Source organism: Hylobates moloch, unplaced genomic scaffold, assembly GCF_009828535.3.
Source record: "Hylobates moloch isolate HMO894 unplaced genomic scaffold, HMol_V3 SCAFFOLD_8, whole genome shotgun sequence".
Taxonomy (NCBI): Eukaryota; Metazoa; Chordata; class Mammalia; order Primates; family Hylobatidae; genus Hylobates; species Hylobates moloch.
In genome coordinates, this window is record NW_026652283.1 from 46,054,772 (window position 1) to 46,072,964 (window position 18,193).

At 41.1% G+C, this 18,193-nt stretch overlaps 1 protein-coding gene across 3 annotated transcripts in view; it reads right to left on the reverse strand.

The window, feature by feature from the left end:
- Window positions 1-18,193, reverse strand: part of ZSWIM5 (zinc finger SWIM-type containing 5) — a 176,199-nt gene that overhangs the window by 59,370 nt on the left and 98,636 nt on the right. For all 3 annotated transcript variants that reach the window (XM_032160637.2, XM_032160639.2, XM_032160638.2), the window contains exon 2: window positions 5,651-6,007. In XM_032160637.2, coding sequence (XP_032016528.1) covers window positions 5,651-6,007 — 357 coding nt within the window. The remainder of the gene's footprint in view (window positions 1-5,650; window positions 6,008-18,193) is intronic.

Sequence of the window (18,193 nt, forward strand, 5' to 3'; positions counted from 1 at the left end):
AGCAGAGCAAAGCTTGGATCTGTTCTTAAGATTAAAAGCAGGCAGCTAGCAGTTTTAGGAATTTTATTCCTGCTGTTTTAGGTTTGTTTTGGTGAGGAATGGAGTTAAAGAGAAAGGTGAAGGAAAATGTTCTAAGTGTTTAAAGATTTAGCAGGGAACAGGAATATGATTTCAAACATCATTTTTATCTAAAATTTTTTATTTCAAAAATTCTAACTTTCTCCCTCAGTTCCAGGTCCATATATTCAACTGTTTCATCAGAAATCTTTATTTAAATGTCCTAGAAGTATCTCAAACTTAAATCTATCTTCCTCCTAAATTCATTTCTCCTCTTTTGTTCTCTAATGAATGGCAACATCATTATCAAAACCATCAATGCCATCCTAGCTAGACATTTTGGAATTCAGTTCTATTTCTTCTTCTTATTCAGTCTTCACTCATCCAATACACTTGGATTTTCAGTCCAGTCCATTTTATCTCTATGATATCTCCCCTTTTTATATCATTGCTTATACCAGTACTGGTTATAGAAATAGATCAGGAAAGGGCCTGTAGAATACTATGGAACCTGTCGTAGAAAGCTAATATAAGTATGGGATAAACATGTATACAGAAGTAGTAGTTCCTGGGGAAGGCTGAGAATCACATCTCAAGTTGATCGTGGCAATTGCAGCCTAATTTCAGACAAAAATTAAGATATGGGAATGAGAAGAGTAATGAGGGATGTAGGTTTCTTCAGCACAGTAGTAATGAGGGAAGAGGGTTGTTTTGGTGACAGTTGTGGTGAAAAAGACAGGCCAATACAGGTCCTGAACCAAGGCAGCCAGTTCAAGAAGAGGCAAGAGAGCTTGGAAATAATTCTGGGGGAAAAGATAGCGGGAATGAGGCACAAAAGCAGGCCATAGCCCAGCTGTCAGGGTACAGAGCTATTCCTCTCTCTGGTGCTACAGGCCTGGGGGATGGGGGCAGAACTCTGGTCTCAAAAAGGAGGTCAGAGTAGAACAGCCTCTCTGTGTGGGATAAGAAGAGATATAGAGAGCTACTTTTTGACAGTATCACTCAAATAGAGAGAGCTCGATTATTATGTAAACACTGCAACTTTGAGTATAAAGCAACATAACATTTTTGCTAGTTAGCAAGAGTTCCTGGAAGCCTGTCTGACTGTTCTTTATTCCTTTTATTTTTTTTTGAGACAGAGTCTTACTCTGTTGTCCATGCTGAGGACAGTAGCATGATCACTGTTCATTGCAGCCTCGACATCCTGGGCTCAAGCAATTCTCCTGCCTCAGCTTCCTGAGTAGCTGGGACCACAAGCACACACCACCATGCCTGGCTAATTTTTTGATTTTTTGTAGAGATGAGGTCTCACTATGTTGTTCAGGCTGTTTGTATCTCTTGGACTCTGGCAATCCTCCTGCCTTGACCTCCCAAAGTGTTGGGATTACAGGCGTGAGCCACCATGCCCAGATCTGACTGTTCTTTCTGAGGTTGTTTGTAAGACTTGATTGGCTCTGTTGAACAACTGGGAAAGACAGGTCCTTTGGCATGTAGACTACTCCATCATACAGGCCACCCACCTGGTCTCATTGCCTCTTTCACACTAGTAGCTGTTATTTTATTAGTCTGTTCTCACACTGCTATAAAGAAATAACTGAAACTGGATAATTTATAAAGAAAAGTTTAATTGGCTTACGGTTTCACAAGACGTACAGGAAGCATGTCTGGGGAGGCCTCAGGAAACTTACAAGACAAAGGGGAAGCAGACATGTCTTACATGGCTGGTGCAGGAGGAAGAGAGAGAAGTGGGGGGTGCTACACACTTTTATTTATATTTATTTATTATTTTGAGACAAAGTCTGGCTTTATCACCAGGCTGGAGTGCAGCAGTGCAATTTTGGTTCACTGCAATCTCTGCCTCCTGGGCTGAAGCCATCCTCCCACCTCAGCCTCCTGAGTAGTTGGGACTACAGGGATGCACCACAATGCCCAGCTAATTTTTGAATTTTTTGTGGAGACAGAGTTTTGCCATGTTTCCCGGGCTGGTCTCAAACTCCTGTGTGCAAGCAATCCACCCATCTTGGCTTCCTGAAGTACTGGGATTACAGGTGTGAGCCTCTGTGCCCAGCCTACACACTTTTAAATAACCAGATCTCATGAGAACTCACTAACCATCATGAGAACAGCAACGGGTAAATCCACCCCCATGATCCAATTACCTCCCATCAGGCCCTTCTCCAATAGTGGGGATTACAAATTCAATATGAGATTTGGGTGGGGACACAAATCCAAACCATATCATTCTGCCCCTGGCCCCTTCTAAATCTCATATCCTTCTCACATTGCAAAATACAATCACCCTTCTCAACAGTCCCCCAAGTCTTAACTCATTTCAGCATTAACTCAAAAGTCCACCATCCAAAGTCTCATCTGAGACAAGGCAAGTCCCTTCCACTTATGAGCCGGTAAAATAAAAAACTAGTTACTTCCAAGATACAATGGAAATATACGCATTGGGTAAATACAGCTACCATTTCAAAGGCAGAAATCAGCCAAAAGAGAGGGGCTACAGGCCCCAGGCAAGTCCAAAACCCAGCAGGGCAGTCACTAAACCTTACAGCTCCAAAATAATCCCCTTTGGCTCCATGTCTCATATCACGTCACAGTGATGCAATGGGTGGGCACCTAAGGCCTTGAGCAGCTCCACCCCCTGAGAGCTCAGCTCCCATGGCTGCTTTCAAGGGCTGGTGTTGAGTGCCTGTGGCTTTTCCAGGTGCACAGTATACGCTGTTGGTGGATATACCATCCTGGGATCTGGAGGACAGCAGCCCCCTTCTCAGCTCCACTAGGCAGTGCTCCAGTGGGGAATCTGTGTGGGGGCTCCAACCCGCATTTCCCCTCCACACTGCCCTAGTAGAGGCTCTCCATGAAGGCTCTGCCCCTGTGGCAGACTCCTGCCTGGACATCCAGGCGTTTCCATACGTCCTCTGAAATTTAGGCAGAGGCTCCCAAGCCTCAACTCTTGACCTCTGTGCTTAACACCATGTGGAAGCCACCAAGGCTTATGGCTTGCACTCTCTGGAGCTGTGGCCTAAGACATATCTGGGGCCCTTTTAGCCACAGCCGGAGCTGGAGTGGCTGGGATGCAGGGAGCAGTGTTCTAAGGAGCAGGGTAGCGGAGCCCTGGGCCTAGCCTATGAAACCGTTCTTCCCTCCTAGATCTCTGGGCCTGTGATGGGAGGGGCTGCCATGAAGGTGTCTGAAATACTTTTGAGACATTTTCCTCATTGTGTTGGCTTTACTTAAGCAAATTTCTGCAGCCAGCTTGTATTCCTCCCCTGAAAGGGGGAATTCTTTTCTACCATATGGCCAGGCTGCAAATTTTCCAAACTTTGACACTCTGTTTCCCTTTTAAATATAAGTTCTAGTTTTAAGTTAGTTTTTTGTTTTTTTTTTTTTTTTGCTCACGAATATGAGCTGAGGTTGCTAGAAGCAGTCAGGCTACATCTTCAACACTGCTGCACAGAAGTTTCTTCTGCCAGATGCCCTAAATCATCACTCTCAAGTTCAAGGTTCCACAGATCCCAAGGGCAGGGGCACAATGCCTCAAACATCTTTGCTTCAGTTCCCAAAAAGCAACCCATGTTCATCTGAGACCATCTCAGCCTGGACTTCATTGTCAATATCACTATCAGCATTTTGGTCACAACAATTTAACGAGCCTCTAGGAAGCTCCAAACTTTCCTTCATCCTCCTGTCTTCTTGTAAGCCCTCTACACTTTTCTAACCTCTGCCTGTTACCCAGTTCCAAAGCTGCTTCTACATTTTCAGTTATCTTTATGGCAATGCCTGACTTCCGAGTACCAATTTTCTGTATTGGTACATTCTTGCACTGCTATAAAAAAAAAAACCTGAGAATGGGTAATTTATTTTTTAAAAAGAGGCTTAATTGGCTCATGGTTCTGCAAGCTGTACAGGAAGCATGGCTTGGGAGGCCTCAGGAAACTTACAATCATGGTGGAAGGCAAAGGGGAAGCAGGCACATCTTACATGGCTGGAGCAGGAGGAAGAGAGAGAAGGGGCAGGTGCTTATACACTTTTCAATAACCGGATCTTGTGAAAACTCACTCATTATCAGGAGAACAGAGAGGGGGAAATCTGCCCCCATGATCCATTCACCTCCCACAAGGCCCCTTCTCCAACATGGGAGATTACAACTGGATATGACATTTGAACAGGGACACAAATCCAAACTGTATCAGTTATCGTCCAAAAGAGAAAGGTAGTTTAGGGAAACTCAAAAAACTTTACAGAAATTCAAAAAATTCTTATATCAAATGAACCTAGGTTATAAATAACTTCCTTATTTATAAAGCAGAAATTATTATACCTCACAAAGTAGTTTTGAAACCTAAATGGATTAACATATATAAAGTCCTCTGCACACAGAAAACCAAACACTGCATGTTCTCACTCATAGGTGGGAATTGAACAATGAGAACACTTGGACACAGGGCGGGGAACATCACACCCCGGGCCTGTCGTGGGGTGGAGGGCAGGGGGAAGGATAGCATTAGGAGAAATACCTAATGTAAATGATGAGTTAATGGATATGATACCTATGTAACAAACCTGAGTTGTGACATCCCGTTTGATGTTAAGCATAGTGAGATCTAAAAGCAAAATGAAGGCCTTTGATGGAGTGCAGTGGCATGATCTCAGCTCACTGCAGCCTCTGCCTCCCAGGTTCAAGCAATACTCCCGCCTCAGCCTCCAAAGTAGCTGGGATTACAGGCATGCACCACCATGCCTGGATGATTTTTGTATTTTTAGTAGAGACAGGGTTTCACCATGTTCGCTAGGCTGGTCTTGAACTCCTGACCTCAAGTGATCCACCCACCTTGACCTCCCAAAGTGCTGGCATCACAGGCGTGAGCCACCATGCCTGGCCCCGTCTTAAAAATTTTCAACGGTTTTCTATGATTAGGCTTCTACAATCTGGTTTCACTATAAAAACAAGCATTTGTTTCAGACCTGTCTGTTGTTGCTACTAGGTTATAAGCTAGTTTAAGAACCATGTCTGTTTTAGACTCTCAACAATCAGCACTATTCCCTGCACATGGTACTTAATAAATACTTGTTGAATCAATGAGTGAACATAAACTCTTTCTCCATTAATGCACCCCCAATATATAGTTCATAAGCACAATGCTAACACATGCTCCTTAGGATAACTCTGATGCTAATGTAGGGTCCTGAAATATCAAGGGAATTCTCATATCCATCTCAATTCACTGAATGATGCAAATTATTTTGTGCTTTCTTTCAGTTTGAACACTTCAGGCTCCTAGGGACAGGGACTGCATCGACAAAGTCCATAAACTAGACCAATATATAATACTATCATTCTCTGTTCTTTTTCACCAAAACCTTTTTGAGATACACAGTTGGACTGCTTTAAGAAACTTAGAGTTAAACACAGTTGTTTGGATAGAATGAAATGATTAAAATTAAGTGATTGCAACTGCAGAAATATCCCAACCTCATAACATGCAATAAAGCAATAAAGTAGAGGTAAGAGGGTTGGTTTGGTGACAGTGGTGATGAAAAAGACCTTTTTTTTTTTTTTTCAATAAAAAAGTTGTACAATTACCGTTCACTTGGTTGATCTCTGAGTTGGAGGATAGAATCTCATCTGCCAGTTTCTGTGCAGTAGGAAGAACTTCAGTGTGATGTGCCGTGATTAAATATTGAATAAACTTTTGTAGCTGGTCCCTATTCATCTGGAAAAGGGTTTCGGAGATAGGAAGACGCAATTTGACTTGTTCTGGTTTACGGATCCTGTAGAGTGAGAGCGCTACCACATGGGCACAGTAGAATATGTCCTTGTTCCCACAGCCACATGTCACTGAGGTGATTTTGCATCGATCAAAACTGATTGCAACTTTGTAAGTCACTGCTGGTTCAGAGGTAGTGGCCAGCTCAGTTACTGTGCCACTCAGATGAAAGCCTAAGGAAACACAAAAGAAAACTGTGTTTACAGATTCTAGAGTAATAAACTTAGATTCTCATTTTACATGTGAATTCATCAATTCATAAATTATGTACTGGGTATCTCCTACACATGTACATGATAGGCTTTGCCATAGACACAGAGGTCAATGAAATTCAGTTACTGCTCTGAAGAAACACAATATAGAAAGAGTCCTTACCCTGGAGTTCGTGAACCTCCTGAACTCACACTGATATGAAAACTTTAGTTTGTACGTGTATACATTTTTCTGGGGGGGGGGATAGTTCATAGCTATCATCATAGTCTCAGAAAGACTAATAAGGAATCCTAAATAAGGACCCCTGTAGTAGATTTTCAGCTCTAGGCGGTAGGCATAGACAAGTCTACAAATAATATCTGTATAATCTACAGTAAGGTAGATGTCACAAATGAAAGAGAATCCAAAATGCCATGAGGAAGGACAGAAGGAAGATCAAAGAAGACTAAGGAAAATAATTCTTCTTTAAAACATAAAATTCCACGTGGAATACATAAAAGGCAAGAAATTTAAGACATGAAAGGCATAGGTAGGTGCAATGAAACTATGTAGTGTTACACCTCTACTCACTAGGCACACAGTAACAATAATTTTGAAATGTAGGGAGAATCCATTTTTAACTTAACAAAATTAAAAGATAAAATCAATAGCAAATCAATTCTATAATATTAATTATTCTTTATTATTATTTTATCTCTGGGGTCTTGCTCTGCCACCGAGGCTGGAGTACAGTGGTGCAATCTCGGCTCACTTCGGCCTCTGTCTCCTGGGCTCAAGTGATCTTCCCACTCTGAGCCTCGAGTGCAAAAATACAGGAAAATAAAGGAAAGGCTAATGAAAAAACAAGCCAGGCGCAGTGACTCATTTTTGTATTTTTAGTGCAGATGGGGTTTTACCATGTTGCCCAGGCTGGTCTTGAACTCCAGGGCTCAAGCAATCCGCTTGGCTCAGCCTCCCAAAGTGCTGGGATTACAGGCGTGAGCCACCATGCCTGGCTATTCTTTACTATAAATATGATTCTTCTTCTTTGAAAAGAGTATGTATTCATCTAATCATTAAGTCATTCAACAAAAGTTTAATGAGACCTTAAGTATTGAATTGCTAGGCCTAGGGATGCTAACAAAAAAAGAAGGTATTTGTGAAGCATCTGCTATGCAGCAGAACTGTTTTGGGTACTTTTAATAATTTATCACAGCAACCTTGTAAAATCAGTACTATTTTCCTTATTTTAAAGGTATGTAAACTGAGGTTCAGAAAGTTTAAGTAATTTGCCCAAGGCACTAGCAAATGTGACAGACCTGAGATTTGGAACCAGGAGGTCTGATTGACTTCAATATGAATTTTCTTTTCATTATATTTCATTACCTCTAAAAGGTGCCACAACAAAGTTCTTATCAAAACCCACAGACACGCTTAGTGCAGTGGCTCACATATGTAATCCCAATGGCTCAACAGGTTCAGATGAGAGGATTACTTGAGGCCAGGGGTTGGGAGACCAGCCTGGGCAACACAGTAAGACCCTGTCTCTACACAAAATAAAAAAAAAGTAGCCGGTATGGTGGCACATGCCTGTAGTCCCAGCTACACATATAAGTAAATGATTATAATATGATGTGCCAAATGCTATAGTAGAGACAGGAACAAAGGTGAGACTAATTTCAGAGACTTTCCTGTTTAACTGGACTATACACTGTGAACAGGAAAGCTATTTTAAATAGTCTTATATCTGTTGGACAAACATTTGTCAAGTAAGAAAAGGTACATATATAAGTTTCAGAGCCACCATTGTGACCTGGCAGAATTAACAAATGCAGAGAAAACTTTCCAAAATTCAAGTTTCAGACAGTTATGGTTAATTAAAATAAGACCCAAATTTACAAGTACGTACACTCATAAAACCTAGCCAAATTATCACATAAAGGCACATTTAGGTCTAATCCAAAGAAAGGTACACATTACTGAAAACATTCAGATTAATTTCCAGAGCAAGAAAAAGATAAAAATAAATTCAATAACTTCATAGCCTACAGGTTTGGTTAAACCCCAGAGAGGCTTTTTCTCAGCAAAACAAGCTGCAGGTTTAAAAATATTTACTGTCATTTGTTTAAAGCAAAGTCAAAAAGTTACATTCAAATTAATTATAGGTAAAGATTAATTACAGGTAAAGACTGCCTTCACTTAAGAACTAAGGAAGCTGGGCAACACGGCTCAGGTGCTGTAATCCCAGCATTTTCGGAGACCAAGGTGGGAGGACTGCTTGAGGCTAGGAGTTCAAGACCAGCCTCAGCAACATAGCAAAACCCCATATCTACAAAAAATCAAAAATATTTGTGACCTGACTCCACAGTAAGGGAAAATAAAATAAAAATAAAATAAGTAAATAAATAAGCAAGCTGGGTGTGGTGGCACACACCTGTAGTCCCAGCTACTTCAGGACTGAGGTGGGAGGAATGCTTGGGTCCAGGAGTTTGAGGTTGCTAGATAGCTATGATGGTGCCACTGCACTCCAGCCTGGGACACAAGGTGAGACCCTGTCTCTTTAAGAAAAAGAAAAAAAAAAGAACTAAAGAAGAGAACTGTAGGGTTGGTAAGCAGCTCCTCTCCAGACCTATACCCACCAGACATTGCCAGCAGAGTAATATATAGCAAAGAGCACATTACACTAGGAATTAGGCAGCTAGAACCTGATATTTACTATGGAGTCTTGGGCCACCCACTTTACAACTCTGAGCCTTAGATATCTTCTAAGTAGGTATAATAATACTTGCTCTGCTTACCTCTCAAAAGTACTCTGTAAAACTATAAAATGTCCTACAGATGTATTACTAATGTTTTAATGCAATTATTGTTAATGGCTCTCCATGTAAAGGGGATAAGAGACAACTTCCCCAATGGCCAAGTTTCACAGTGGTTGAAAACTAAGTGCTAAGAAAGTACATTCTTAATTTCCCTTGGGCCATTCAGAAGTATTTAGTACATTGTTGAGAAATGACTTGAATCCTGATACAAAGACCCTCACTGAAGGGCTACATTAAAATTTCAAACTAAATAGTAATGTCATTGTGGAAAAGCCTACTAAGCCCCTGAGTCTAAAGGTGGCTCATGTCTTTAATCCCAGCACTGTGGAGGGCCAAAGCAGGAGGATCACTTGAGGCCAGGCGTTCAAGACCAGCCTGGGCAACATAGCAAGACCCTGTCTCTAAAAAAAAAAACAGCTGGGCATGGTGGCACATGCCTGTAGTACTAGCTACTCAGGAGGTTGAGGTGGGAGATCACTTCAGCCCAGGAGGTTGAGGCTGCAATAAGCCATGATGACACCATTGTGCTCCAGATTGAGTGACAGAGCAAGACTCTGTCTCAAAATAAAAACAAACAAACAAAAAACAACCAACCAAACAAACAAACAAAATGAAACATAGAAACATTTCTGCTTTATCCGTTCAATGCTTTAGGCACACTTGGCTTGCAGCACAGTCTCTGAGCCCAACTTCTCCTTCCCTTCCTGCATGAAAACTGAGTAAGAACATTCATTAGATTTGAGACTGAAACAGTCATCAATAGTTATCTTATTAGGATGTAAGGCTCATGAGGTCAGGGCTTTCTCTGTGTATTGTTCATCACTATATTAAAAAAAAAAAACCACCCTGGTTGTGTATTTACAAAAACATTGGACCTCAGCTTCTACACTTTTAAGATGAGAGGCTGGCCTAAATGATCTCCATGGTTTAATCCTGTGCAGATACATTATGGTTCTATAGTGACTACCACTGAATTTCCCACAATGTTAGACACAGAACTTTGCATATTATAGTTATTTAATAAATGGTGGCTGATCTTACAAAGCAAAGCTCTTTTACTTAGTCTTTATGAGGGCTTCTTATGTGTTAAGCTCCATTCTAAGTGCTTTATATGCATTAACACACTTAATTATCACAGTTTTATGAATTTGATAGTAGGTGTGATGGTAAGTTTTTTTGTTTTCTGAGATGGAGTCTCACTCTGTCGCCCAGGCAGGAGTGCAGTGGCCCAAACTCGGCTCGCTGCAACCTCCACCCTCCGGGTTCAAGTGATTCTCCTGCCTCAGCTTCCCGAGTAGCTGAGATTACAAGCACCTGCCAACACACCTGGCTAATTTTTGTATTTTTAGTAGAGACAGGGTTTCACCATCTTGGCCAGGCTGGTCTTGAACTTGTGACCTCGTGATCCACCCCCCCCCCCCTCAGCCTTCCAAAGTGCTAGGATTACAGGCGTGAGCCCCTGTACCTGGCCCGACGGTTAGTTTTATGTGTTAATTTGACTAGGCTATGGTACCTAGCTATTCAACCAAACACTAATCTAGGTGTTGCTGTGCAGGTAATTTGTAGATGTGGTTAATATTTACAATCGGTTGACTTTATCTAATGCAGATTATCCTCAATTATGTGGGTGGGCCTCATACAATCGACTGAAGAGTCTTACAAGCAAAATCTGAGGTTTCTCTGAGAAAGAACAAATTCTGCCTCAAGATTGCAGCACCAGGGCCTGCCCCAAAATTTCCAGCCTGCCCTACAGATTTCATACTTCTCAGCTGCCCATATCACATAGGCCAATTCCTTGAAATAAATCCTATCTATCTATCTATCTATCTATCTATCTATCTATCTATCTATCTATCTATCTATCATCTCCCACTAGTTTTGATTCTCTGGAAAATTTTGATTACTATTACTACTCCCATATTTTTGTATGAGAAAACATAAGCATAGAAAGCTTAAGTAACTCATTCAAAGGTCACTCTGCTAGGAAGTGACAAAGCCAGGATTCACACCCAGGCAGTCTGGTTCTGAAGCTCAAACTAACTATTATACCATACTGCCTCTCTATAATATTGTACTGTAGGCAATTAATACCACATTTAACTAATGGAATTACAAACTATAAAACAATATAACTAGAAATATTATTGGAAAACAATGGTCAGGTTTATTAAAATTCTAAAATTTCCGTTTTTACAGCATTGGTAATGGCTTGAAACCTCTAGGTTAATCTAGAATTAGAGCTCAAGTATCAATTTAGATTCCAGTTGTCTTCAAAATAGATCAATATTAAAACAACTGAGAAACTTTCTGCAAAATAGTTTTCAAAGCTAATTATACATGGCTCCCTAGAGGCTCTGGCTAAGGCTTATGATTGATGCTCTTGGGAACATGTTCATTTGAGCTGTGTAAATGCTTGGGCTCTGTCAGCTGTATTAACACTGGTATAGCTCATGCTTCAGGCCTAGGCCCATCTGAAAGGCAGAAGGCTCTGTGTGGCTCTGTGTAAGTTTCCTTGTTGGGAGTTTCTTTTTCCCCTCATATATCTTAAAAGGGAAGTCCCTTTCAAATATCTATACTCCTTGCCTTTTTGTAACCTAGCAACATTTTTAAAAAGTCTGATTACTCCTGAGAATAAAGCTAAGTAGATTAGGTTTAATGTAGTGTTTCTTTCCCATTGCAAACCTAATGGCCATAAACATGTCCATCAATAATCTACTATTTTAAGCAAACATGTAGAAGCTTGTTTTTTTTTTTTTTTGAGACAGGGTCTTGCTCCGTTACCCCGGCTGGAGTGCAATGGCGCGACCACAGCTTGCTGCAACCTTGACCTCCTGGGCTCAAGGAATTCTCTCAACTTAGTTTCCCCAAGTAGCAGAAACTACAGGTGCATGCCACTATGCCTGGCTAATTTTTTTTTTTTTTTTTTTTTTTTTTGAGACGGAGTCTCACTCTGTCACCAGGCTGGAGTGCAGTGGCGTGATTTTGGCTCACCACAACCTCCAACTTCCTGGTTCAAGTGATTCTCCTGCCTCAGCCTCCCGAGTAGCTGGGATTACAGGCAAGCGCCACCATGCCCAGCTAATTTTTGTATTTTTAGTAGAGTTGGGGTTTCACCATGTTGGTCAGGATGGTCTCGATCTCCTGACTTCATGATCCGCCTGCCTCAGCCTCCCAAAGTACTGGGATTACAGGCACGAGCCACCGTGCCCAGCTGCCTGGCTAATTTTTTTGCATTTTTTGTAGAGATGGGGTTTCACCATGTTGCCCAGGGTGATCTCAAAATCTGGGGCTCAGAAGCTTGGTTTTTAAAAATGCTTACTGGCTGGGTGTGGTGGCTCATGCCTATAATCCCAGCACTTTGGGAGCCCAAGGTGGGAGGACTGCTTGAACCCAGGAGTTCAAGACCAGCCTGGCTATCAAACAAAAAAGTATAGAGACAGGGCCAGGCGTGGCAGCTCACGCCTGTAATCCCAGTACTTTGGGAGGCTGAGGCAGGTGGATCACTTGAGCTCAGGAGTTCAAGACCAGCCTGGCAACATGGCGAAACCCCGCCTCTATGAAAAGCACAAAAAATTAGCCAGGCGTGGTGGTGCACGCCTATAGTCCCATAGCCACAGTCCCAGATACTTGGGGGGCTGAGGTGGGAAGATCACTGGAACCTGGGAGATCGAGGTTACAGTGAGCCAAGATCATATCACTGTACTCCAGAACAAGGCAAGCAGAGACAGCAGTATGTTGAGTCCCCATGTATGCATCACTTAACTTCAACAATTATCAACACAAAGACAAATTTCTTTAACCTACCGTTTACCAACTCCTTTCCTACCTCCTCCATAGATTACTTTGAAAGCAAATCCCACAAGTATCATTTCATTGGTAAACACCTCTGTATGAATCTCTAAAAGATAAGAACTAAAATTAGCAACTCCTTAATACCAAATATTCAGTGTTCAGATTTCCATAATTAACTTTTTTTTTTTTTTTGAGACAGGGTCTCTCTCTGTTGCCCAAGCTGGAGTGCAGTGGTGTGATCACGGCTTACTGCAGCCTCAACCTCCTGGGCTCAAGTGAACCTCCCACCTCAGCCTCTTGAAAAGTTGGAGCTACAGGCATGTGCTACCATGCCTGTCTCATTTTTTTTTATTTTTTGTAGAGATGGGGTCTCAATGTGTTGTCCAGGCTGGTCTTGAACTCCTGGCCTCAACTGATCCTCCTGCCTTGGCCTCCCAAAGTCCTGGGATTATAGGCATGAACCACTGTGCCTGGCTCTTTATTTTTCTTTAACAGGATGTTTGTTCAAATCAAGATGCAAACAAGGTGCAGACATTTAATTTGGTTGTTATGTCTCTTAAACTATAAGTTCCCTTCTTCCCCAACATCCTAATATTGAAAAATAATGTGAGTTCTGGAGACTTGATGAGATTTGGTTTTTTTGCTGAAATTACTTCACAGGCTGTGTTGCATACTTTCTATTGCATCGCATCGGGAGACATATAACGCCTGATTGTCTTTCTTTTCATGCTGTTAGGAATGAACAGTGGGTTTTGGTGTTTTTGACCTGATCTCTCCCTTACAAAGTTCCTTGTGAGCTTTTCACCTAATGGTTTTAACAGTCATTGATGATTGTTGCCTTGACTTATTATTTCATTGGGGTGAATTTATTTTTTATTTAAAGTTTTGACTGTCTTTCTTTGATTCTTAACACCCTTATCTGTAAAATAAAGAAAAAAACACATAAAGTGGTTAGGTCAGCGCCTGGAACCTGGTGGGCTCTTAACAAAAAGAGTAACAGAAACAAGCACCACAAAAATTGCTTAGAAACTCATGGGAAAAACAACTACTTTATAAATGAAGTTTTCCTAAATATCATCTTTGTGATACTCCTCACATTTTCCTAAAATACAAAAAGAAAATACATACATTGTGAAGTTATTCTACTTATCAAATATTCAAGTGCCCAAGAACTATATAGGCTTTCAAAACAGTCTATTTTATTAGTTATAGGTCTTCAAGTGATTAGGATATGGATAAATTGTGGGGAGCAATAGGCAGGTATAAAGAGAAGCAATATATAATGTTAGACTTGGTAGTGTACCACAGTTAAAACACACACACACGCGCACGCGTGCACACACACACACACACAAACACACACCCCTACCTGCTTTACTAGTGACTCCAGTGGGCCATAAAGGTAAAACATCCCTATTTTGTTCCTTCCTACAGTCTGTTTTTTGACGCAAAGCAGTCAGAGATGGTGGACCTGGTAGATAACTGTGTGTGTGTGCGTGTGCGCGTGTGTGTTTGTGTTTTTAAAGAAAATGGACAATCGGGCAGCTGCTTGCCTTGTGGCCCTATCACCACACACACACACACACAACACACACACACACACACACACACACACACAGCCCTCAAGTGCTTTAACACTGAGCAGGCCCTGCATAAAGCACCAAACATTTTCAAGTTGTTCTTGTTTAGTTTTATAACCAGTAGATTTACCCACCCCTTGCCCCTAGGATCACAAAGCAAAGCCTTGCCCTGAGAAGAAGAGATGCTTCATGCTGTTCTATGGCTTAGACAGCTTCCCTACCTGACGTGTAGATTGTTTAGAACTGTAAGAATAAAATTGTACCACAGCTGCTTCTCTGTTACATATCACACTGGCTGTGACATCTCTGCTTCCAGAAAAATCACTGGCCTTCTATAAATACCTGCTATTATGAGAACCCCCACCAGCATATCATCCTATAAATGAGCCATGCTTTCTTTGCCTTCAGCGTGCTCCAAGTGCGACTTAGGCAAGATTTAAAAATGTATCAAAATGGCCTCACAGGCTCCTAACAACCAAGTACTTTGCAGGTGGTCCTTGCAAGAGCTAGACATGCTTAAATGTGCAGCAAGAGCTCTGAGAACCACAACATCAGTAAGAAACTTAAAAATCCATGGTTTAAAAGAGTTCTGATTCTCCTGCATTCTAAACTGAGGACACAGGAATTGACTGAAATTGTTCACTTAACAGTTTTCTTTCCCAGCATTAAGGCTGGGGAGTCCCAGGCATGGGCTAGACTCCACTTTGGATTAAACAGAAAAGGACTAAAGACCATTTTTCTATTTGGACCTGTGTGACAGACAGATATATACAAATTTCCCCTCTCCAAATAAGGAAATTCTATGTTCTTCATGGCTTAGCTCAAATATCACCTCTATATAAAACTACTTGGTGCCCCAACTGTTGAAATGGATCATATTAAGTGAAAAAGCCTTAACATTTATGGGTATGGAGCTTATATTCTAGTTTATATGAGTGAGATTTTACTCAAAATCAAGTAATAAAGGACCTGAGACATAATCATTTCATAGATGAAGAACAAGGTTCAGAGAAGTTATGTGATTTGCCCTAATCTTAATGCATGATTATAGTCATGGTAACAGAAATTATTATAAAATGATCATAATTTCACATTCTGAAACAATGTTGGGCTTTAAAAACTAGGAAAAATAAATGTATAGCATTTCTTTCAACTCAATGTGCTTCTTTTTTGTTTGTTTGTTTTTGAAACAAGGTCTCGCTCTGTCGCCCAGGCTGGAGTGCAGTGGTGCGAACTCAGCTCACTGCAACATCCGCCTCCCAGGTTTAAGCAATTCTCCTGCCTCAGTCTCCCAAGTAGCTGGGATTATAGGCCCCCACCACCACACCCGGCTAGTTTTTGTATTTTTATTGGAGATGGGGTTTCGCCATGTTGGCCAGGTTGGTCTCGGACTCCTAGCCTCAAGTGATTTGCCTGCCTCGGCCTCCCAAAGTGCTGGGATTACAGGCGTGAGCCACCGCGCCCAGCCAATATCCTTTTTTTTTTTTTAAGATAGAGTGTTGCTCTGTCACCCAGGCTGGAGTGCAGTGGCACGATCTTGGCTCACTGCAACCACCGCCTCCTGGGTTCAAGCCATTTTCCTGCCTCAGCCTTCCAGGTAGCTGGGACTACAGGCATGCGCCACCACCCCCAGCTAATTTTTTTGTATTTTTAGTAGAGATGGGGTTTGATCATGCTGGCCAAGCTGGTCTTGAACTCCTGACCTCAAGTGATCCACCCGCCTCGGCCTCCCAAAGTGCTGGGATTATAGACATGAGCCACCGTGCCCAGCCTATACTTCTTAACTATAGCTAATTATTTATTTTGATCAAAAAAGAAAAATAATTTTTAATCATTAACATTTTGGGGCACTTACCATGTACTAGGCACTAATTTCTTTTACATACTTTATATGATTTAACCCTCACCACAACATTATGTGTTTAATACTATTATTATCCCCATTTTTGTTGGTAAAGAAACTGAGACAGAGCTAGGATTTGGGATTTGGACCTAGGAAGTCTGGCTTGAGAGTCTAACCTACTAACAACCACATTTTATTTCCATTATAAATTTCCAAAACATCAATCTTATTTTCCTAGATCCTCTTTAAAAAAAATATTATAGATCAAGGTTCATTCATTCATTCATTCATTCAATAATTATTTAACATTTACTATGTGTTAGGTCCCAAGGATATATCTCTTGAAAAGACCTAATGATCCTTGACCTTACGGGATTTATCTTCTAGTTGGGGAGAAAAATAATTATTGAATTCTAATTGTGTTAAGTACTATAAAGAAGTAGTATAAAATGATAGGGTAGTATATAATAGGAGGGGACCTGACCTGATTCAGGGACAGAAGTGGTAAGGGATGAGTTTTTGAGGAAATAACATTTTGTCCAGAATTCTGTAGAATAAGTAGGAATTAATCAGGTGAAAGGATGGAGAATGGCAGAGTAGTGGTAAAGAAGACTCCAGGCAAGAAACAGAGACAGAGAGAGACTGACACAGACAAAAAGAGACAGAGACACATATGCAGAAGTGCTGAGTCATAGAGGATCATGGAATGTTCAAAGAACAGAAAGAAGACCAGTGACTGGAAAGCCAACAGGAAGCAGTAAAGTGACAAGTGATGGAGCTGTAGAGTCAGGCAGGAGCCACTGCTCTGGGGTTTATCCTTGGCTTCTCCTTCTGATTCATATACAAAAGGTCACTAAATCCTGTGGATTCTGCCTCCTAAATATTTCTCCATTCTAGTTCTTCCACTTTAACTCCCCTAACACCACCTCAATTTGAGATCATAATAATCTCTTGCCTGGGTTAACTAATCTTCCTGCCTTTAAGTCTTACTCCCTCTACTCATCTTCCATAAACATGAGCAGAAGGTCTTTCCAATGGGGAAATAATATCACGTCATCCCTATAAAACTGTGAACTCAGCTCTGCACCAAGCAGACCTAATAGACACCTACAGAACTCTCCACCCCAAATCAACAGAATATACATTCTTCTCAGCACCCACATCACACTTATTCCAAAATTGACCACATAGCTGGAAGTAAAGCACTCCTCAGCAAATGTAAAAGAACAGAAATCACAACAAACTGCCTCTCAGACCACAGTGCAATCAAATTAGAACTCAGGATTAAGAAACTCACTAAAAACTGCACAACTACATGGAAACTGAACAACCTGCTCCTGAATGACTACTGGGTACATAACTAAATGAAGGCAGAAATAAAGATGTTCTTTGAAACCAATGAGAAAAAAGACACACCATACCAGAATCTCTGGGACACATTTAAAGCAGTGTGTAGAGGGAAATTTATAGCACTAAATGCCCACAAGAGAAAGCAGAGGAGATCTAAAATAGACACCCTAACATCACAATTGAAAGAACTAGAGTAGCAAGAGCAAACACATTCAAAAGCTAGCAGAAGGCAAGAAATAACTAAGATCAGAGCAGAACTGAAGGAGATAGAGACACAAAAAACCCTTCAAAAAACCAATGAATCCAGCAGCTGGTTTTTTGAAAAGATCAACAAAATTGATAGACCACTAGCAAGACTAATAAAGAAGAAAAGACTCAACTAGACACAATAAAAAATGATAAAAGGGATATTACCACCAATCCCACAGAAATACAAACTACCATCAGAGAATACTACAAACACCTCTACGAAAATGAACTAGAAAATTTAGAAGAAATGGATAAATTCCTGGACACATACACCCTCCCAAGACTAAACCAGGAAGAAGTTGAATCTCTGAATAGACCAATAACAGGCTCTGAAATTGAGGCAATAATTAATAGCTTACCAACCAAAAAAAGTCCAGGACCAGATGGATTCACAGCCGAATTCTACCAGAGGTACAAAGAGGAGCTGGTACCATTCCTTCTGAAACTATTCCAATCAACAGAAAAAGAGGGAATCCTCCCTAACTCATTTTATGAGGCCAGCATCATCCTGATACCACAGCCTGGCAGAGACAC